Source organism: Coccidioides immitis (genome assembly GCF_000149335.2).
Source record: "Coccidioides immitis RS genomic scaffold supercont3.5, whole genome shotgun sequence".
Lineage (NCBI taxonomy): Eukaryota > Fungi > Ascomycota > Eurotiomycetes > Onygenales > Onygenaceae > Coccidioides > Coccidioides immitis.
In genome coordinates, this window is record NW_004504307.1 from 2,632,336 (window position 1) to 2,653,749 (window position 21,414).

Sequence of the window (21,414 nt, forward strand, 5' to 3'; positions counted from 1 at the left end):
GAGCTAAACCGGGAGAGCAGCCTGGATCGCCCAATAGGAGTCCTCGAAATACTGCGTTCTGGTGTCCTCGGTTCTCCAAAAGTTTGAAATTTGGTGGCGGCAAGGGCGGAGAGGCGGAGGTCAAGGGCGCATGCGAGCTGAGAGCCAGTAACTGATTTTTATCCGTAGATTCCCCAGAGTCGCACGGAGTCCTACAAGCCAAAAGTTGTTATTGTGACAATGCTGGGACCATCCTGATTAGGGCTGTTTGTGTCACTCCTTCATGTTCGCTCTCTCACTTCACTTTTCTTCGTTTTCTGGGGCACCAGTGTTTATTCATTTTTACTGAATCTCTCCACTCTCTCTGTCCGCCAGATATCAGATATCAGGGTGCCTCTAGACGTCATGTCTACCACAACTGGGTAATTCCATTAATCAATATCAGCAGTCTGTGGGCTCCATGTCTAACTGAGCGCATACACTAGGGCCTTTATTGCTGGTGGCATCGCCGCATGCGGAGCTGTCACCGTGACGCACAGTTTCGAAACCGTGAAGATCCGGTAACTAGGCCCTTCTGAGACTGATAAACTACAGAAGAGCTGACAAGCAGCTGGCAAGATTACAGCTTCAGGGTGAGCTACAGTCGAAGAAAGAGGCAGTTCGCAAATACAGGGGTGTGTTGCATGGTGTGAAGGTGATTCTGCAGAATGAAGGTCCTCGCGGGCTGTTTCGTGGGATTGGGTCCGCTGTATGTGCAATCACCTCTCGCTGCTGCTCAAACCGCGGTTTTTGGACATTTTAGTTAACGGTTGCAGTACGTTTATCAAATCCTCCTAAACGGATGTCGTCTGGGCTTCTACGAACCGTTGCGACAAGGCCTTACCTCCGTCCTGTACAAAGACCCCGCTTACCAGTCGTTGGGTATCAACATCTTCTCCGGTGCAGCATCCGGAATTCTCGGAGCAGCAGCGGGTTCCCCCTTTTTCCTTGTAAAGACAAGGTTACAGTCCTTCTCTCCGTTCCTACCCGTTGGAACACAGCACCAATATAAGAACTCTTTCGATGGGCTTCGACAGATCCACGGCAATGAGGGTATCACAGGCCTTTACCGCGGAGTCGGCGCTGCTATGGTTCGTACCGGATTTGGCAGCTCGGTTCAGCTCCCAACCTACTTCTTTGCGAAAAGGCGGTTGACCAGGCATCTCGGAATGGAGGATGGTCCAGGACTGCATTTGGCGAGTAGTGCATGCAGTGGATTCGTTGTTTGCTGTGTCATGCACCCCCCAGGTGAGTTGATGTCCGAAAGATTAATGGCCTGGCTCAGGCTGATCTTGATCCTTGCAGACACCATCATGTCAAGAATGTACAACCAGACGGGTAATTTGTACAAGGGAGTGTTCGACTGCCTGTACAAGACCGTCACCACCGAAGGTGTTCTCGCCATCTACAAGGGATACTTTGCTCATCTAGCGCGTATCTTGCCACACACCGTACGTGGCCCTGTAAATGTTGGTTGCTTGAAGGTCATGCTGACGGTGCATCTAGATTTTAACTTTGACTTTGGCCGAACAAACCAACAAGCTTATGCGGCGATTTGAGTACCGATTTATCCCCGAATCGATCAGGGCTAGGATATAAAGCCTTTGCAATCTAATAATGAACTATATCCGTAGCATGTCCATCTTGTTCTTTTGCTTTTCATGCACTCATCTTGTTGAATATCCCGGGCGTTCGCATGGGAAGGATAAGCGATAGATTTACATAGAGGGTGTCAATTTATTCAGGTTTGTTGACTGAGCCAAATTTGTGTGAATTTTGAAGACGCTCCTTTCCCAGATTCCGCATTGAGATAATTGACAAGTATCTCACGGTGTCCTAAAATAAGAACAGCTGAATTCAAATACGATCGTTTGTGTCACCAGTAACCACTGACCTCGTCGGGTTTCGGAATATCCACGAAGCTCCTCGGGGTTTTGTGCGAACTTCATTTGGACCATTCCTATCGCCGGAAGGCTACCCCGGTAACACAACGCGGGCTAGCGTGACCGGGTTGGAGGGATTCAAGAATTTTCATCGCCTCCCGAGCACAGAGTACTCCCTACTTCGTCGCAGTTAACATTTCATGTCGCGTTTTCGAGCGCGTCACCAGACGCAGCAAGAAAAGACTCCTCAGGCACCAAATTATTGGATGGCGAGACCATGTTTCCAGCCAAACTGTCCATGCATTGGCGGTGTTTCAGACGGAAGAAGGGGTAGTCATCACGATCGTTGTTTGAGATAAGCTGAATTTGACGAAACATATGATATATCTATGGTGGGCCCATCAAAATTCGCGTTCTTCCCTTGTGATGTGCAAGGGGCCTTGCAGGCACGTTATCTCCGACAAGAGCTCCCCTGGTCTTCTGCTCAGACATCCATGCAGGGCACGAAGTCTGTTCGCGTCCATTTCGGAGGTTTGGCATTGTAATGATTCCGCCATGGCATGATAATGGATCCAGCCTATCCCGGTTGGTGCCTGGGTGACGGGCTGGATTCGATGTGGGCTGGTGAGACACCCAGCCACCTGTTTACAAATCATGACATAAAGCACATTGGCGCGGACGCGTTCTGCATGGAAACCATCTGCATTGTCCAGGTTCAATCTGGCGAGGAGGAATAGGGCAATATTTAATATGGGAATTTACAATTGAATTATCATACTATATACTCCGTAGCTTCTCCAGAGAGAAAGACATTAATACTGATCCCGACTGCGTCCGGGACACGGCAGTAGGGTTTTTCAGACGAAAAACATTCGCGTTGCTTATCCGGGACCAATTCGATCAGATAAGATCCGCTGCGTCCCATCGGGCTTGGCGTTCAGGCAACCACGGCGTCTCATTGGCCCAGCACCGACCACCGTCTCCCTGTGTTGTTTACGTAACTCGTTTCGCGCTGACGGAGCGCGTGTTCACGTGACTTAGCTTCTTCGCCTTAGCGCGATTCTCGGGGTATTTCAAGCTCTCGCTCTTCGCTTTCATTGTCGTTCTTCCCCTGCTGTGCTCTCCATCCTCCACAAAAACGCGTCTTTTCCATCGAGTTATTGTGGCTCTTCATAAATTTTACTTGTTTAGAAAAGAAGCAATGGACACCCAGTCAACCCCTTCAAAGCAGGTACGTGTTCCATCGTCAAATTTGCCTTTGATTGCGTTGTCGCGTTTGGGGAGCTTGCTGACGCGCCTCGCTGCGTGAATAGACCGCATCTTCTCTCGAGCAGCTCAAGATGAGTGATTCTCCCGTCAAACCGCTCAACTTTGGCCTAGCAGACAAGGAAAACGCCCCGTTGACCTCTGCCACCGAGTCCGGCCTCAAAAAGTTCGATGCCGAGGCCGTCAAGCCCAGCGCGCCAGAGGTCCCGAAGAAATCTCTCACCCCCAAAGAGCTCGAAGCAGAGGAGCCATTACTCCAGGAGAATCCCCATCGATTCGTTCTTTTTCCATTGAAGTATCATGAGGTGAGCCTGATCTCGACGCGTTACGCGTAAAGTGGATTTGACGAAATTCTGCAAACTAACGCGTGTCGTGTTATTCCGAATAGATTTGGCAAATGTACAAGAAGGCCGAAGCCTCTTTCTGGACCGCTGAAGAGATTGACCTATCCAAAGATCTTCACGACTGGAATCACCGGCTGAACGACGATGAACGGTACTTCATCTCTCGCGTCTTGGCCTTCTTTGCTGCTTCCGACGGCATTGTCAACGAAAACCTTGTCGAACGATTCAGCGGTGAAGTTCAAGTCCCAGAGGCCCGTTGCTTCTACGGTTTCCAGATTATGATGGAGAACATTCACTCCGAGACCTACTCTCTCCTCATCGACACATATATCAAGGAACCAAAGCAAAGAACTTATCTGTTCGATGCTATTGATACCAGTATGTATTAAATTTTTCTCATTAACGCTTTATTTCTCAATCCGGATTTTGCTAACCCATGTACTAGTTCCTTGCATCCGTAAGAAAGCTGACTGGGCCATTCGCTGGATCCAAGATCAAGAATCCACCTTCGCCCAGCGACTGATTGCCTTTGCCGCCGTTGAGGGTATCTTCTTCAGCGGCTCCTTCGCCTCCATTTTCTGGCTCAAGAAGCGGGGACTTATGCCTGGTCTCACTTTCTCGAATGAATTGATCTCTCGTGATGAAGGTCTTCACACCGACTTCGCCTGCCTCCTCTTCTCTCACCTTCGCCACCGTCCAGGCCCAGAGGCAGTCCAGGCTATTATCACAGAGGCAGTCGAGATCGAGAAGGAATTCTTGACCGATGCCCTTCCCTGTGCTCTTCTTGGCATGAACTCGAAGCTCATGTGTCAATACATCGAGTTCGTTGCTGACAGACTGCTTGTGGCTCTTGGCAACAAGAAGTTCTACAACGCCACGAATCCATTCGACTTCATGGACAACATCTCGCTGTCCGGAAAGACCAACTTCTTCGAGAAGCGTGTCGGTGACTACCAAAAGGCTGGTGTCATGGCAAGCACGCAGAAGAAAGAGGATACCGAGGAGGCGATTGAAAACGGCGGTGCCTTCAGATTCGACGAAGATTTCTGATCTTCTCCTTTTTGGTTTACGATGCTGACGCGTTTCTTGTCTGTAGCATCTATGTATGAGTGACTGGCATGTGGGGCTGGCGTTCAGGTTTGGATATGGGCATGTGTACATGATGGACTTTCTGTTATACCTGTTGCTGGGCGATACCTTGTTTGCTGCCTTTGTATCATGTTTCTTATAATGTATTTGATTAAAATGACAATGATAATGTTTGGTACGGATCAATTTTCAACAATGTGCCCATTATATAATATATATATATATATATTTTTTTTTTTGGGGAGTGAGCCTGGATCTTCTCCAAAGGCTCAGAGGGCAAAGAAGTGATAACAGAGTATGGATACAGAGTAGCTAACCGGCAGTTATGGCCGGTATGTGACCAAGCAATAAAATTATTCCAAGGTGAAAGAGGCATCAGGAGGGGAAAATCTGCGGAACAACGGTAGAGTCGCAGCCGCTTCATCATCACCAAGCCCATAATGTAACCCAATCGCCATTATGCACTCACTGCCAAACATAGTTTAGATGCTGAAAATCACCCATCTACTCCGTATAGAGTACAAAGAGTTCTAGCTCGATTCCAGAGTCTAGTTCAAATTAGGCTTCAAGTGAACTTACAGGCAGAGATAGGCATGACAGTCTCTCCCATGATGTGTCTTGATGCCAGAGCAAACTGATTGATGGCACTGGGATTAAGCGGCTCCTCACAGCATTCAGTAATAGGTGCTGTCTCATTGTGGCGTCAGCGGGTGAGATAGAAAGTCGAGCTTGCAGCACGAAAGATCTGGTTTGTAACCCTTTTATCAGCCTGGAATCCTGGCTGTTCACCATTACAATTTCGCGATGCGATGGCTTCAGCAAGGGATATGAGTGACTCCGGTTCTTTCCGCATGAGCCGCTCCGCGGTCCGCCGTAGAGATGTGCTAAACAGGTTGTCATCTATGTTTCTCACTACCCCAAAAAATAGTTTTGCATCAGCCCGCACACCATTCATAAAAAGGATTTAGAATGGTTTGAGTAGGGGCCATTCTTCGTGTCCCACCTCCGGTGCGAACCATTGGCATCCACGTCTCAGACATCAATAGGATCCGCATTTCCCTCCAGGTCAAGAACTATATTTAAGGGTTTTGATATACATATGTGTCCTACCACTCTTACGAAGTCAGCTAAGTGTGGCGTCAACATGGCTAAGTGCTGCAACTTTATATTCAGAGCCACGGCTATAAGACTCCGAGAGGATGCCGACAATAACAAGTGATTGATCACCCCAGCATGAAGTCAGGTAAGGGTTTACAATGGGCCATAATGCCAGCTACCTGGACCATATTTGGAAATTCGGGACAAGTTTAAGAGTTTCCAGCCTTTATTGAATGATCTCGGCATGCGTTTGGCCGTAGAATGGCCAGTCAAGAATTATGTAGAGTAATCCTGGTCCTTATTAGGATACCACCAAGCCCGAAGGACTAGACCATCAGCAAGTTCTAGGCGATCGAACCACTGGGAGATATAAAGATGTGAAGCACCCGAAACTCAAACAAAGGAGATAGATCACTCTTTGAGAATCCCCGCGGATTTCGCACCCAAAGTACTCAGCATGGACTATCAAGATACTGATGTCAATTTGAGACGTGCGATGCATGTGTTTTGACGAGGTTGATTCGTCTCCGCGATAACTTCAACGCAAGCTCAATCGCTGAGTTGTCCAAAAGGGAGAATGAACCGTAATCAGTCAATTTGATAAATTCCAAAAAATCCTTATGTCGTTCGGACTTTGTCTGTCTTTTGCAGCCATCATGCCATTTCAACTACAAAATGCTATCCATAAACGTCACTCGAACCCGTCACACAGGGGACTTGTGGGAGAACCTTGAAAGGTCGCCAGCGTATCCTTGGTTCAGGTTTACTGTAAATGGAAGAGTCCCCAGCTTCACGGTATGATCCCAGTTCAACCGTCGGGCCAGCGAGGCTAGAGGGAAGACCAAAGCGGGGTAGGCAAGGACAGAGTACATACTCCGAAGCCAACCGTCAAACAACCAAAAAAGGTTCATGCCGACGCGAGTGGGGAAGACTGGGGTTGACCTGCATGGGCGGCTAGAGGGTGGGGCCGCTCGCATCACCATCAATTATTATTCCCGTCCAATATCTTTAAAACATCTGGGCGCCCAAGTTGACCACCGGTGAGTTCACATAATAACCGGGCTCTCCTCCCCGGAATGGAATGCATTCAATATCGTGCTTCATCCAACAAGCTTGAATCGGAGTCTCTACTTGAAAGCATTTATTCGGCCTCAAAAGCATCAAAAGATTTGGCAAAACAGGCCACCTCAATAACAGTGAACAAGAGAATGGGATGTCTTAAATCCTTCTTTCGATTTTTTTCTGCGCCAACAGACGGCTCAACTGCAAAGTCAAAAGTTAAGCACCCTAATACCCAGCCCTCTGCACAGCTGGCGCCTTCAAAACAGAACGCTTGCCAAAGCAAAGAGTCCGAAAACCGTCCAGCTGGCACAGATACACCGAAAGAAGAACAGGTTCCAATCGACCTAAGCGAGGAAGCGCGTCGCCTGGGGCTTAGGCGATATGTCGTGTGGCCACGGGACGGTTGCAACGATGAACTGACTAAGAGTGGTACTGAGAAGCTTGTAGCACTCGCCGGCAGTGAGCGCATTAGGACAAGCGACACCAGGGATCTCGGGATCAATTTTTGGAGAGCTGAGCTTAGCGATGATCAGGTTGCCATAGTGCGCAAATTCCATGAGGTAACTTTGAGATTCAAGCCCAAAAGAACGCCCCGCTATTCGCGATGCGTTGTAGGCTAACTTAAACCAGGTATCAGGTGTAATGCGTGATGATGTGCCAGGAGCAGACCCCTTTGATTGAACTGGAGTCTGGGGGGATCTGGAGGCCTCACAGAACCCCGGTGGCAGGTTTCGCTTTCTTTTCTACCCAGGTCATACTGCTTGCTGTTTCGCGTTCTACTTGGATGCCTCTATTGTTCGCAGTCCCAGCCTTGATAATTCTAGCCAGCCTAGGCAGTGGCACTATTTCCAATTTGGAGAGGATTCATCTCACATAGATCTGGGGGCGATTGGTGGTATCCTAATGGTAGCTTCAGCTTGCTGTGGTTATTTGCACAACACGTTCTCAGCTTGATTTAGCTATATGATTAATATGTATGGAGTACTCCGTACGCACTTACTCATGTGTAACTATACCGCCAGAGCACAGGGAGTGGAAAGCCTGGTGTTCAACATTGATTGAGGGACTGGCACAGAAGCTATTGCCAGCTGCATGGTCATTTCGGATTAAAATGTTTAAGAAGGCATATCAATTAGCATGTAAGAGCTAAAAGGGGATTTCTGCCCTGGCAACCTTGAAGTGCATGCATCCATGTGTATGGAGTATGCATGTGTTGGTTGCTTCGTTCAGACGACGCTCCGTTGGAAGGGGTCGGAAGGCTTGGCATCGGAGGTGGCTTCCAAAGTGAACTTAGTCATCAACCCCTCAACTTCCTAAACTTATATCCGATGTCAACATCTGGCCATCTCAAGAGCCTGGGCTGTTTGTGGGACCCTGCATCGAAACATTGATCAGGAATTCATTGATGCAGAAAAATGATACTTGAAGGGGGTTCGGTGATCGATGTCTCCATTTGCTGGATTTTATCAACAATGGCATATTGCCCCTGGACCCTCCAAAGAAGACACTCAACATGGGACCTTCGCCTACAAGGAGCGGCCGCTTTGGTTCAATCTTCCTGTCCCTGCGTTGATCTGAATACCCCAACATAACGGACCCCGAAATTCCCGGGAAGGGATGTCATCTAGGTCTTTACTACCGAGCAGTCGGGTCCCATTGCTAAGATCCCAAATGGCCCCTTTCTCTAAGCCCCGTCTGTTCGAGACAACGTCGGCGGTCGTCGGCTTTGCTACCTATTCTGGGGTTTCAACAGCCTCGATCGAAGGAGCATTGCAGCGTTCAAATCATTCAATCTTAGCGCATCTTTTCAACTGGCCGTCAGCTGCCCCTTGAGTGATCGGTCCCCAAGCCTCTCAACTGTTACGTTTCGGACAGAGGAACGGGATGGCCTTGCTTTTAGAGCATGACCCAATCGGCCCATATGTGTTTTGGCCTCCTGCATTTTAAGCATGAGAAGAAGAATCAGATTCCTAGAATTGGCCGATACATTCAACAACTCCTAGCCAATCACTAGACTACTAATGAATCTGAATTTTGGGGATACAAAGCCGAAGCCCTATATAAGGATCATGATGTTCGGGTTTCGTCAATCGTTCTTTAGATTAAGGCCCATAAGTGGCTCGTGCGAGCATTATAATATCACTCAACAAGATTCGCTCATGAAACTCAGTTGTTTTTCATTATTTAAGGGAAGCATGTGGCTCAGTCCGCAAGGAGTGATACTCCTTTGCGTTGTTGTCCCCCTCTCAGCATCCTTAGCCAAATCACAGCAACTTTCTGACGGCCAGTATCAGTGTGGGTCCCGTTATAGTATGGACATAGGCGCGTGTTGCAAGCTGCCTGATGGCCAGCGCAATTTTTGTGGCCGAGGTTTGACCTTAGACACCAAAGGATATGTCCAGAACTAATATCCATTTAGGCATGATATGTTGCGGGTTCGGCTGTTGTCCAAATAGTTCCTATGTCTGCAATATCGATTTCAGCTGCACGGGACCCAATGGTGAGATCGTAATTCCAGCAGAAAATCAAAATTTCACCCGTCAGAGGGCTTTAACCACTGCGCCTGATCGTCGTTGGCCTCACACTGTGGCAAACCTCTCTAGGCATGGCGGTTACAACGCGACCTTAAGCTCGGGTGGTCTATCTGTGGGGGTTGGCAATATGACACTTCCTGCTATTACTCAATTAAGCAGGTCTAGGACGGTTGGCATGACGTCGACCGTTGGATATACTACTCCGCCTGGTCTTGGAGGCCCTGTTGTTATTATTGTCAGCACCAAGACTGCAACGCTTCCTGCTGTGACCTCTTTGACTACCCTCCTCACTCTAGGCCATACCTTCATTTTAACGCCGCCTGCAATTTTGAGCTCAGCACAAGCATATCCGACCCTAATCATTGTTGGAAATGAAACAGTAACCTTTTCTTACGTCTCTACTATTACAATGCCCGCCTCCTCTAAAACAACCTTCCCTCTTACAACCCCAATGTCAACAAACGCAAGTTTTGGATCCAATCCAGCAACGCCTGTCACCGTGGTTGATGGAACTCGAAGTCTAACCTTTCCATCTCCAAGTAAACAGACCGCTGTGACTCTTGAGGGCCAAACCACTACAACTCAGGTACCAAGTAGGCCTCCGAATAATACCGCTGTGTTATCGCCGCTTCCCGCCACTAAAAACAATACAATGACACCAGTCATGGTAGCCATTGGCAATAGTACCTTTACATTCTCACCGGGAATCCAGAAGACAATAGTGACCATAAAGGGCCATACAGTCACGCTTGACCCTGAACAATCACCAACAATCAGCTCATCATCCCGCGCCCCATCGGCAACGGGCATGACGAGGAGGCCAGGCACGGCACCAGCGATAAGCCTGGAACCGACACTGTCAAATAGCCGTAGCACCACACTTGTGCGCGCAAATCCAACCGTTACAAATGTTAATGTATCATTTGAGCCGTCCTCAGCGACCGGAAGAGCAACTGGTACAGACAGATCTTCATCATCAAGTCGGGAGACGACAGTAACAAGTCATACAGCCAAACCCGAAATTGAAGAGGAAACTATCGCCAGAACCAAATCGCCGTCCCGGCTACCGCTCCCAACTGGAACGATGGCCGAGACGGAGGATAGTCCAATGCCTACACTTGTGCGATGGCCGCCAGAGGCTATGATCACTCCGGTGGAGACCGAGGTTAAAAAGCCTCAACTCTCGGAAGATGACAACGACAGTGCTGTGATACCGTGCAAGTTATGGTTCTTCTCCGTGAGTTTACTCTGCAGTTATTGGCGGTTATGGACTAATATACGATATGTTTCATTAGGCCTGTCTTCGATTTGACAATATAAACATCCTTGGTTGGAAGATCACCTTCCCTCCTGGCATCTACCCTCCGTATGAACCCTTCACCCAGAAACTTGATATGGATTTATTAACGTGGCATGCGGTAAAAGTGGCCCTCCTCCAATACAGAATCTCAAATTCCCACCTCCAATTGGTTTTCAAGGAGATCTTCCGCCGTGGCCCAAGTTCACGTAAGTGGTTACAAAAGCGCAAACATCCGTTCACACTAACTAACCCAGGCTTCAAATACTAGTGTTGGGTCTGACCGTATTCCCACATTCCCTCCAGAGCCAGAGCCTACTAAATGCGAGACCAGGACTGCTTCTTTATGCTCCACCTCCACCTCTTTTGTGGTGTCCACTGTTAGAGGGGCGTTGCAGACCATCTCATCGCAGGTGCTTCCTCCCACATGTGCGGAGGTGCGAGGCTGCATTGTGGAAGATTTCACCAAAATAGCAAGCCTAACGACAACAGAAGGATGTCGGACTGGGACTGCAACCGACGTAGTTATTACTTGCAGTGGAAGTGAAACGTCAGCTTGCGCTACGCAGACGAAGATCCCTAGGACAGGTTGCTCGGTGACAGCCACGACGACAACAGTGTCATGCACCCCTGCCCCTCCTGGGAAGGGTCGACGACACACTGGTGGCGAAGTTTGCGCGCCGGAGGAACTATACATTGTTTGGCCCCGTGATGGCACCGACGTTGCTGAAACCAGCGCTATTTACAGCGAAATGAAGAAGCTGCTAAAGGGTGAGGGGAAAATTCGGGCCTCTGATACAAAGACGATGGGGATCAACTTCTGGCGTGTGTTTTCAGAGCCCGGACAGATCCAGAAAATTAGAGAAATACCAAATGTGAGATAAGAAAAGAAAGAGAACTGACTGAAATTTCAATCACTAATTGATGCACTGGTAGGTCGTGGGCGTTCACCGAGAATGCACGTCGGACTGTGCGGACCCGCTGGATAACGTACAATCGAAATGGAGATATCAAGATAACTACCTCGAGATAGAACTTGAAGGCTCCATATTAGGTCGTCAGCAAATGGTTTACCTTTCGCAAAATAAGTTGCCAGAACAAAGGTTCCATAACCACTACTTCTTTGACGTCGAGGCCGGACGGGACATCCCTGTCTTCATCGTGGATACTGGGGCCCAACTGGATCACCAGGTTTGTGCCTCGATGCCGGCATATATGCACTTTCCCTTCACCTGACAGACTGCCGTAGGAATTCACCGAAGGCGATAATATAGCCAGCAAGACAGAGTTCGTTTTTGTCGAGAAAGACTACGACGGCCAGTACCACCGGGACGATGCAGGCGTACCGCTTAATGGCGTCTGCGAGCCAGGTTACTGTAATCCGCACGGCACTGGGATGCTGGGCATGATAGCCGGTGCGAATCTTGGAGTCGCCAAAAAGGTCAAGCCCTGGGTGGTGCGCGTTCCGCGAAAGAATAAAAGAGGAGGTGGCTTCACACCTCAGCATTTCCTAGAAGGGGTAGCCAGAGTCAACGACATGATTTTGGGTGATAGCAAGACCACGCGAGCTATTCTTTCTTTGTCCTGGTCCTACGATTCTGAGAAGTTTATAAAAGGATCAGATGCTTCTACTGATGATTTTGAGACCTGGAGGGTGCGATTTCATGGGATATTAAGGACTTTGATTCAGAAAGGTGTCTTTGTGGTTACAGGCTCGGGAAATAATCACATAGTAAGTTCAAAGCGTTACGAGCCTGGTAAGCATACTCTAACTTTCACCGTAGGTCAATGGATGGCCTGCCCTCTTTGGTGCTGAGCCCAGCACATTGAAACCAGAACTGCAAGCAAACTGGCTTCATGTCCCTGAGTTGTTAGTAGTAGGGGCTGTGGATGTGTTTACAGGGGAGAGGTGGTGGAAATCAGCGATTGATGTAGACAAAGGCCTTCCACACATTTATGCACCCGGAAAACATGTTCTAGGCACGCAAGGAAACAAGGGAGAGTGGCGTCGCGATTTCGAGGGAACTTATAAAGTCGAAGTCGGCACTTCAGTTGGTAGGTTGATACTAAAATGAAAAGGTTTCGGCGTTCGCTGACATTATACACATGTAGCCACCGCGTATGCCGCTGGTCTTGCTGCTTATTTCCTGAGACTTCATCAAGTTGGCCGGCTTGGACCCGACGCCAAAGGAAACGATCCCGATATGAGCCCAGCTGGGCTCAAGAGATACATCATCAACAATGGCTGGTCACGATATCACGAGAAATATGTTGGTGATATTGTGGGGATATGGAACGGCGCGGCTATCCCACGGCTCAAAGAGCAAGGCTACTGTCGCTACAGACCGAAAGACGCTAGAGATCCATTCAAGCTCCGGCGGCGGGGAAGTGATTCTCAGTTAACCGACCTGTGCGTCCCGGGTACATCTAAAACTCAGTCTATCGGCCAGTCGATCAATACCTCGACAAGCAGCCCTACTAACAAATCCACAGCTAAACCGACCGGCATCACGAAGAATAAATCGATTGGAACTGCGATAGCTAAATCCACAGCTAAACCGACCGACACCAAGAAGAATAAATCGATTGGAACTGCGATAGCTAAATCTACAGCTAAATCCACATCCAAATCGACGATTAAACCGACAGGAAAGCAAGCAGGAAAGTCGATAAGAAGTACTTCTAGCCGCCGTACAACATCAGCAAAACCAACAAATTTCGTTTGCACAGAAGAAACGGCAGATCAGTGTTCTCCGGGCATCATTTGCAACGCTCCTCGCCTTAACGGCTGCATCGATGGAGAATGCGTTTGTATCCTACCAGACCCACCACCTACAACTTCCCGGACGACCACGCTTACAAGCAAAGCCAAGTCTCCCAAACCAACTGTGGAAAAGAACCCCAAAGAGCCATTGGCACTTGGCGAACGGCATTGCCACAATAAAAGCCTGTACGACGGTGACAGCGAAATCAAAGAGCGATACGTCGCTCGGTTTTCTTTTCTGTTATGCAAGCACTGCTACGACAACGACGTCGCCTTTCATCCGGGAAAGAAACCCATTACCTTCAACACTCGGGCAAATGGTGCACCTTATTTTCTATCTATCAGCTGGAAAGATGGTTGCGAGATGACTGTTGACCGAGTGAAAGTGTTTAGGCCGCTCCAGGAAACAAGCATTGTCGCGGCTAATCGCAACGTAAATTGCTTCGAGTTACTATACAATAACTGGAGAAAGTGTGAGTTTTTGAGAGTTGATACCTCACTTAAGGAGTGAGCTGACTGGATAACCTTAGGTACCGGTAATAAGGGCCGGGGTGGATATATAGACGTAGGGTGTGTACGATATGAGTTGGCCGCGAAAGATAAGTCTTGATTAGGCTTTTAAACTTATGTTAATAAGGGAGGTAATTTCCGGGAGCGTGTACGGAGTAAGAGCAAGGGAAATCCCGGCGTGGTTTAATTATGTACGAAAGTGTCTTCGTCTCATCCCGTGAGAAGCGGTTACTACTAGATATTCATTCTTACTTTCTTCGTTTTTGGGTTGATATGTTGCCTATAAATATCTGACATAGCTTAAAAACAGAAATTTAAATGATATTGGAGAGTAGCATCCGGCTATTTCGTAATAAATTTAACGAAACGATCACCTCCCAAGCTAGTAATTCACCAATTATCGCGGTGTAGACATATAGCGCAACTTTGAATAGAGCGCAGGAGATACTGATTTGATCACGGAATCCCAAACCTACTCAAGCTAAAGACCCAACAGCTCTCCCTCGCAACTTATCTTTTTCCCTTGCCGCCTTTCTTTTTCTTCCCGCCGCCCCCTCCATTTCCTTTCGTAGCGCTCGACGTAACATTTCCAGTTCCCGCTACACCACCAGCCACAACAGAAACATCAAGCATGTCCGCATCTCCGCCCGACACGCCCGATACAGCATGCGACTGGCCCTGTTGGGCTGGTGGTGCGGAAGGGGTGGAGCTAGTAGCGTCCGCTATGGGCGCGCCGGACGCGAGACGTCCGAGTCCGGCGATGAGACGGCTAACTTCCGCGGCTTTGGTGGTGCGGTATTTTAGACATATGCCATTATAGGGGTTGTATGTTTTTAGAGTTAGGGTAGCTGGCTTGGAAACGGGCTGTGAGGAAGAGGTTGAGGTTGTCGCTGTGGCTGTGGTGGGTTTGGATTTGTGGGACGGCTTGGGGTAGGAGTATTTTGTTGTTATCCGGGTCTGGAGGGAGGTTAGAGGTTCGGTGTGTCACCCTGGGGAAGGGAGATGGGGCCCACATACGGTGTGCGGGTATGCTTCGAGGAGGAGGGAGGATTGTTTGAGGAAGTCTTGGGAGGTGGTGAGGTAGGGCATTTCGGCGGAGTGGGTGCGCGAGATGGCGCCCGACCTGGTTTCTGGGACAGGATTTCTATGTTAAGAGTTTGCAGAGTTTGATTTTATGGCGATTGTAGGAAATGAAGCTCGTTCTAGCCAAAACCGGGTGCGCGGTGTATATCGCCAGCGACGTTGGTGATCCCACGCAGTATCAAATATGAGGTGGAAGTGATGTCGGAATTTGCGTTGACGTCGGGAAACGAGATTCGCGCCAAGCACGGCCAAGCTTGGGTCACAAGCTTACCAGTTTTATCGCCAGGTCAGATCCCATCCCCTGCAAGATGTCTCACAAAAAAGAAATGAGGGTACTGTTGACAAAGTGTTGAACTTCCATTTGTATTACCGGCGATTCAAGTGGCTCTGCGAAGATCCTGCACTTCCACATCGGCAAAGTTACTCGCGAGTCCTCGAGCCGCGAGAAACTGAACTGGCCAGGCCTAACACAAGCCAGCGTCGAAGCTCCCATTTGCTGGCAGGCGACGATCCCACTTAGTTAGGGTTTGGGGCATCCGAACTTCGTCATAGCCCAGATCGACATGGGAATATGTCATTGATAAATAAAGGGAGCATCAACAAATCACTAACCGCCCGCACCTTATCCCATACAGAAGCCTCGAGACCCGTGATAGCAGCATTATCAGCTTGTCTAGACTAGAACATTCAGCTTTTGGCAACTATGAATACCTTCACGTTACCAGACATCAGTACGCTCCCCGCACTCCGGCCTTCGGATTGCAACCAGATCCTCGATACACTCTTCGAGCCTTCCAAACACTTACATTCTCTCACGGAATCACTACTTCTTCAGCAGAAATGCATTTCATACGAAGCCTTGATCGACCTGGTCAGGGCAAGGCTCATCTCTCTCGCTTCCTCCAAAGCGCCTGACGACCGAACTGTACTCCTGGATATTCTAGGCTCGCACCCACGACTTGGGGAGAAAGCGCCGGCATCTAGGAGTGCGGAAAGTGAAGCTTCCAAAGGGCAGGAAGAGCGGCCTCTGAGCGAATTTAGCAAGGCGGAACAGGCGAACCTGAGCATGGCGGGGCAACATGGAACGGCTCAGCATCTGAGCCTGTTGAATCGCGAATACGAGGAGAAGTTCCCAGGTTTGAGATATGTGTATGCAGTTGAAATATCATGCCTTGCAATAAGTATAATGGTGATAGACGGTTGACGTTTGCGCGTATGACAGCACTTTCGTAAATGGTCGCGGCAGAGACATGATCATGGAGGAAATGCGCCGGCGGATCGAGCGGGGTGATATTGAGCTGGAGATACTGGAAACTATACAGGTGAGTCTCTGGATATCTTCCAAAATCATCATGCGCGTTTATTTTGCGGGGAGTCTTCTTGAATGCGGATATAAACAACAGTTCTGCCGTAGGCCATGTGCGATATTGCGACGGACAGAGCGCGGAAGCTCCGGGACCCGGACGCGGCATATTCGATGACAAGCCGAACCACAGATGGCAGCTAAACATTGCAGTGTTTGTCTCTACCAAGGAGCGCGTATTGTCTGTAGATGGTCACTGTATATGTAGTTGCTAGCTAATATGATTTGAAACAATTTGAAGTGAGGACCAGCCGTCATTCCGGGCCGATTAATAGTAGCCAAGTTCACTAGTTAGTCGACTTGCTATGATGATCCTGGTCTCCAGCAAGAAAGTGGAAGCGGAAAAGCCAAAAAGTCTGGAAACTCCAGCACCACCTTGTCCCGCTGCAGCCCGTGGCAACAAACTATCAAGAATGGAATTTCACACTCTGTTGACTATGGTTTGTTTGTCACGCTCACCGAGGTGTGGAGTATGCTCTCCTAATCGTTGCAATCTTTTGGACTCTCATTATCTCTCATCCCCGTGAACACCGTCATACTTGCAGAACGTTTGACACGTGCGGCATTTCACAACTTGGTCAGTCCGCAATGCCTTTGTGAGGATAATATATGGAACGCAAGCAGCCGCTTCCGCCGCCCTGTCTTGGAACCACTATTCATGCATGATGGCTGCGGAAACCTACACAAGGCCTGCCAATGGTGTAGTGGCGCCGCTGCACCCGGGCCCAAATCGAGCTGCGTCGCAGTCCATCGCAAATGAGACCAATACTCCTGTCAGTGAGAAACGTCGGGTAAAAGGAGGCGACGGTGGGTTTCCGACCCCGTTTTATACAGCCCATTACTCTTCTACGCTCTGATCCAGCCCTGGAAACCTCCCCTGTTATTGCTTCGCAGTTGTTGCAGAGTTATCCGAGCGTTTCAAAGTCTCGATCACTGATGAGGAACCGCGTTTTGAAGATCCAGCAAATGGCAGTCTGGCACATGGCAATCAACAGCCACCCGTGCGCCAGGGTTCGTCCGACTGGCCGTCAAACGAACACTCCCTTCCCGCAACACCGGTACTGACAAGAAACTCAACTACCAAGTCCGCATCAAAGGGCGCCATTGGCTCCACCGCTTTGTTGCAGCAAAGACATCATTACTCCTCGTCCTCCACCTCTATCCCAACCCACGCAACGTTTCAACATACTCCGATTGATCCTCTATCACAGGTACGTCTTATGGGTGAACCAGTGGTGCCCCTATGCATCGTCGCAAATCTCAGATGAACCCCTGGTTGACACTCTCTGCTTCTCTCTCTACAGCAAATCCTCAAGCGCACAAACACGGAAAAGTCGATATCTTCAAAGTTGCGGACACAGGCGGCCATCGACGTTGAGCCGGGCCCCTCCGACGCTGCGCGGGCCCTTACACAGGAAGAGTCCTCGTCAGCAAATAGACCTGATAGTAATCTGATACAAAAGTCGTCCAAGGAAAAGAAGTGAGTTCTATATTTGTTACTTTGTGGTTTCTCTCTTGTCTTTGCCTCATATTCAGTCACTCCTAGCATCGTCGTATGTACTGTACATACGACTCTTTCAATTGGGGTTTGCATATCCACACTCTGTACTCCGTATTCTATCTTAAACGAACTCCTTCCCCATTATTGACCCAAGGACTTTTTCTTCACACTTGAACTTTAATCTTTGGGAACACTCGCATGCTGACCTTCTAAGTAGAAAAGGCGTTTCATTCCTCAGTCGAATAATTGGCAATAAAAAGAGAACTGATATCTCTGAATCAAATGACGATGTGTCAGAATTGGGCGAGAACCGCGCCGCTGGGATGGATGCGGAAGTATTCGCGCAACCGATAGGCTATATTCCTCGGTTCCCCCCTCCACCAAAGTACATCAAGGTCCGCGCACAGCACAAAAAGACCAAGGACTTCAACAGATTATTCGTCGCTCAGGAATTGAGCGGGAACGCTGCACAGGCAAATGGCTCGTCCACTAATAAGCATGCGACGATCAATGTTTTTGAATCGGATGCGGCGGCGCAGGAAGGCAGGGCAATCTGGACCACGGAGTTCTCCAAAGATGGTAAATATTTTGCCGCCGCGGGGCAAGATCGAAAGGTTCGCGTATGGGCTGTGATAGGGACCCCAGAAGACAGACAGGCACATGAAATTGAAGAGGAGGCTCGGAATGATCAGCCGTTGATGCGTCTGAGCGCGCCAGTTTTTAAGACTCAGCCAGTTCAAGAGTACGAAGGACATACGGCAAGTATTGTCGATCTTAGCTGGAGCAAGGTATGTTCAACATCGAGGATAATGTTGTCCAGTGCTTCTGGGAATTCCATTAATAGCTAACATGTCATGGGTTATAGAATAACTTCTTGCTCAGTACATCTCTGGATAAAACTGTGCGATTATGGCATGTGACCAGGAGGGAATGCCTCTGCTGTTTCAATCACAGCGACGTGGTGACGTCTATTGAGTTTCATCCCAGGGATGATCGGTTCTTTCTTGCTGGCTCTCTCGATTCCAAACTACGGTTATGGAGCATTCCAGATAAGAACGTTGCTTTTACGGCCGTGGCGCCTGATCTGATCACTGCTGTCGCGTTTACCCCTGACGGGAAGCACTCGATTGCAGGTTGTTTGAACGGTCAGTGCGTTATCTTCGAAACGGATGGCTTGAAGGTTGTTTCGCAGATACATGTGCGTTCAGCCAGAGGGCGAAATGCTAAAGGGAGTAAGATCACCGGAATTGACACTATTCTGCAACCTCCTGGCAATGACTCTGGCATAGTCAAGATCTTAATTACCAGCAATGACTCGCGTATACGCCTATATAATTTCAGGGATCGGACACTGGAGGCTAAGTTTCGAGGTAATGAAAATTCTGCTAGCCAGATTCGAGCATCATTTAGCAGCGACGGGCGCTATATAATTTGTGGAAGTGAGGATCGTCGAGTTTATATCTGGCCTGTCGTGTGCAATGAGCGGTTCCCCGAAAAGCGACCAGTTGAGAGTTTTGAAGCGCATTCTTCCATGGCGACAACTGCTGTAATGGCGCCGCTGCAGACAAAACAGACTCTTGGTTCTACTGGAGATCTTTTGTACGACCTGTGCAACCCACCACCAGTCACGTTGGTCGGCCAGACAGCATCTGCTGCCTCAAGATCGGTGACCGAGAATGGAGGCAACGAATTTCGCCCCGGGACACCTCGTGTGCCGCCCTCGTCAAATCCGCAGAAACCGGAGGAGTCCCCATCGCATACTACCCGATCATCTCACCCCGGAGGGAATATCATTGTGGCAGCTGATTACAGTGGTGTGATTAAGGTGTTTCGACAAGATTGCGGCTATCATCGGCGGCGTCATGAATCGTGGGATTCAAGTTCGCTGTTCTCGAAAAGATTGCTTGGGCGCAACAACTCCGTGTCGTCGGCTCGGCGGAGTATACTATCTATCGGCAAAGACTCGCTGCATAAGTCCCCTTCCGAGCGGATACTATCGTGGCGGAATTCCGTTATCGGTGCCCGTGATAATGGCAGCTTTGATAACGTCCGTACTCTGGGGAGTAGAACCCGCAGCGTTTCTCCCGATCGACCCCTCCGCAAATCCAACAGCGCACCAAAGGCGGATACCTCCCAGGCGATCAAGAACCTCACAAAGCGAGGCGTAATCTCGAAACCTGCAGGCTTGACCAAAATGACCCTGAACCACCCTTTCACCGGGGCTGTTTCGCCAGAAGTGATTTCAGACAAGCGCGAAATCGTTGCATCTCCTGAGGAATATGAAGATTCGGATACCAAATATGCCCCTGCAGATCCGCTCTTTATGGCTGGCGAACAGAGCTATACGTTCTGGAATAAGTCTCAGTTTGCTTCGCTGGCGGCAAATCGGCGCCGGTCGTCAATCAGTAACGATGTAGAGGCCCAGCAGGATCAGGCCAACTTGACAAGCGAAGGGAGCTCTGACGAAAAGGGTTTTGAGAACGGTATGGACGCAGAAGCACTAGGCGAAGAGGAAGAAGAGGAGCTGAGTTGCCCACAATGCCGGGCAACGAATTTTAGGGCGGTAAGGACAAAAACCGGGGAACAGCGCTTGAAGTGTGTGCTATGCGGAGCGTTTGCTTCATGATGATTAGCGTTATTGCATTATTCGTGCATCCTTATGAGGGAAGCAAGCATGTTAATATTGGGCGGGGTTTAGGGCATATGTGTATATTTTTTTTTCTTTCTTTGGCTCTTGATGACTTTACGACATGGGATGGGCTATGTGTTTCTTTAGATCTTTGTCTGTCTCGATATGCCCTTGATGTTTTAACGTTGTGATTTGAGCATATGTGTATTGTATGGGAGCATGATGGCCGGAAAGGGGGGAAAAAAAGAAAAAAAAAAAGAAAGAAAGAAAGAAAGAAAAGAGAAGAAAAAGAAAGAAGGAAGAAGGGTGACACTGTGTCAGGATATGGTTATGATCTGATTGTATACATATAAAAGTCCATATCAACTATAGTGCGTGCCGTGGTTGTAACTACTGGAGTCCCTATGTTGGTTCTAAATTATCCGTGACATTTTGAGAGGAGAGTTGGCTCCATCGCGAGTCCAGGACTCGAAAATTGCGACGGCTCGCCCAATCAGTCCGTTGCCCGGGATTCGCAGTCAACTCGGGAGGACGAGATCACTTGCAGGTCAGGCAGAGCGGTGATTGGATGGCATGGCGAGCTTGCCGTCAAGGGTGTTGCAGATGTCTTGGAGATGGGTGTTTCTGTCGGATCAATGACATGGGGGGGAGTGCGCTCCGATAATTCGAGTTGAGCGAGAGAGAGACGATGGGCAAAGGCTAGCTGATGGTGGCTGTTGAACGTTAAATGAATATTTTAGCTCTTCCGTCATAACTAGGTTGAATATATCGCAATTAAGCAACGTTCGTGGTTCAGCCAAATGGTTAGCTTCGCTCGACGCGCTTAGACCAGCCTCTCCGATTCTCGAGTGGGTTATAGCTCAAAACACCTTCCATCGCGCTGATCTCCGCAACCCACCGGCTCACTCACTCTCTCGCTGGTTCTCTAGGCCACGACCCGTTGCTCTCCCCCATCCCACCTCGCTCTGCTGTC

The 21,414-nt window shown here is 49.1% G+C and overlaps 7 protein-coding genes across 7 annotated transcripts; 6 read left to right on the forward strand and 1 right to left on the reverse strand.

Annotated features, from left to right (window-relative positions):
- Positions 1 to 173: 173 nt before the first annotated feature.
- Positions 174 to 2,691, forward strand: CIMG_09345 (mitochondrial oxaloacetate transporter). Its single transcript, XM_001239723.2, has 7 exons — positions 174 to 401; positions 465 to 539; positions 598 to 727; positions 795 to 1,266; positions 1,324 to 1,469; positions 1,525 to 1,763; positions 1,865 to 2,691. Exons 1-6 carry the CDS (start codon positions 385 to 387, stop codon positions 1,615 to 1,617), a joined length of 933 nt encoding a protein of 310 aa, XP_001239724.1. The 5' UTR covers positions 174 to 384; the 3' UTR covers positions 1,618 to 1,763; positions 1,865 to 2,691.
- Positions 2,692 to 3,021: 330 nt separating this feature from the next.
- Positions 3,022 to 4,793, forward strand: CIMG_09346 (ribonucleoside-diphosphate reductase small chain). The gene is made up of 4 exons (XM_001239724.2): positions 3,022 to 3,132; positions 3,215 to 3,472; positions 3,556 to 3,889; positions 3,957 to 4,793. Exons 1-4 carry the CDS (start codon positions 3,103 to 3,105, stop codon positions 4,559 to 4,561), a joined length of 1,227 nt encoding a protein of 408 aa, XP_001239725.1. The 5' UTR covers positions 3,022 to 3,102; the 3' UTR covers positions 4,562 to 4,793.
- A 1,981-nt stretch (positions 4,794 to 6,774) lies between these two features.
- On the forward strand, positions 6,775 to 7,606 carry CIMG_09347 (uncharacterized protein; the record flags this gene model as incomplete). The annotated part of the gene is made up of 2 exons (XM_001239725.2): positions 6,775 to 7,320; positions 7,391 to 7,606. The coding sequence occupies 2 exons, from the start codon at positions 6,775 to 6,777 to the stop codon at positions 7,439 to 7,441; spliced, it is 597 nt and encodes a 198-aa protein (XP_001239726.1). The 3' UTR covers positions 7,442 to 7,606.
- Positions 7,607 to 9,421: 1,815 nt separating this feature from the next.
- Positions 9,422 to 13,866, forward strand: CIMG_09348 (uncharacterized protein; the record flags this gene model as incomplete). Its single annotated transcript, XM_001239726.2, has 8 exons — positions 9,422 to 10,531; positions 10,590 to 10,660; positions 10,720 to 10,800; positions 10,863 to 11,466; positions 11,528 to 11,782; positions 11,841 to 12,323; positions 12,376 to 12,646; positions 12,704 to 13,866. The coding sequence occupies 8 exons, from the start codon at positions 9,422 to 9,424 to the stop codon at positions 13,864 to 13,866; spliced, it is 4,038 nt and encodes a 1,345-aa protein (XP_001239727.2).
- Positions 13,867 to 14,164: 298 nt separating this feature from the next.
- CIMG_09349 (uncharacterized protein) lies at positions 14,165 to 16,159 on the reverse strand. The gene is made up of 2 exons (XM_001239727.2): positions 14,883 to 16,159; positions 14,165 to 14,822 (listed from the first exon to the last, which is right to left on the reverse strand). The coding sequence occupies exons 1-2, from the start codon at positions 14,952 to 14,954 to the stop codon at positions 14,376 to 14,378; spliced, it is 519 nt and encodes a 172-aa protein (XP_001239728.1). The 5' UTR covers positions 14,955 to 16,159; the 3' UTR covers positions 14,165 to 14,375.
- Positions 15,652 to 16,455, forward strand: CIMG_12335 (uncharacterized protein; the record flags this gene model as incomplete). Its single annotated transcript, XM_012358341.1, has 3 exons — positions 15,652 to 16,097; positions 16,171 to 16,270; positions 16,363 to 16,455. 3 exons carry the CDS (start codon positions 15,652 to 15,654, stop codon positions 16,453 to 16,455), a joined length of 639 nt encoding a protein of 212 aa, XP_012213764.1.
- A 521-nt stretch (positions 16,456 to 16,976) lies between these two features.
- On the forward strand, positions 16,977 to 20,438 carry CIMG_12336 (WD repeat protein; the record flags this gene model as incomplete). The annotated part of the gene is made up of 5 exons (XM_012358342.1): positions 16,977 to 17,118; positions 17,206 to 17,522; positions 17,616 to 17,791; positions 18,030 to 18,600; positions 18,678 to 20,438. 5 exons carry the CDS (start codon positions 16,977 to 16,979, stop codon positions 20,436 to 20,438), a joined length of 2,967 nt encoding a protein of 988 aa, XP_012213765.1.
- Positions 20,439 to 21,414: the final 976 nt, after the last annotated feature.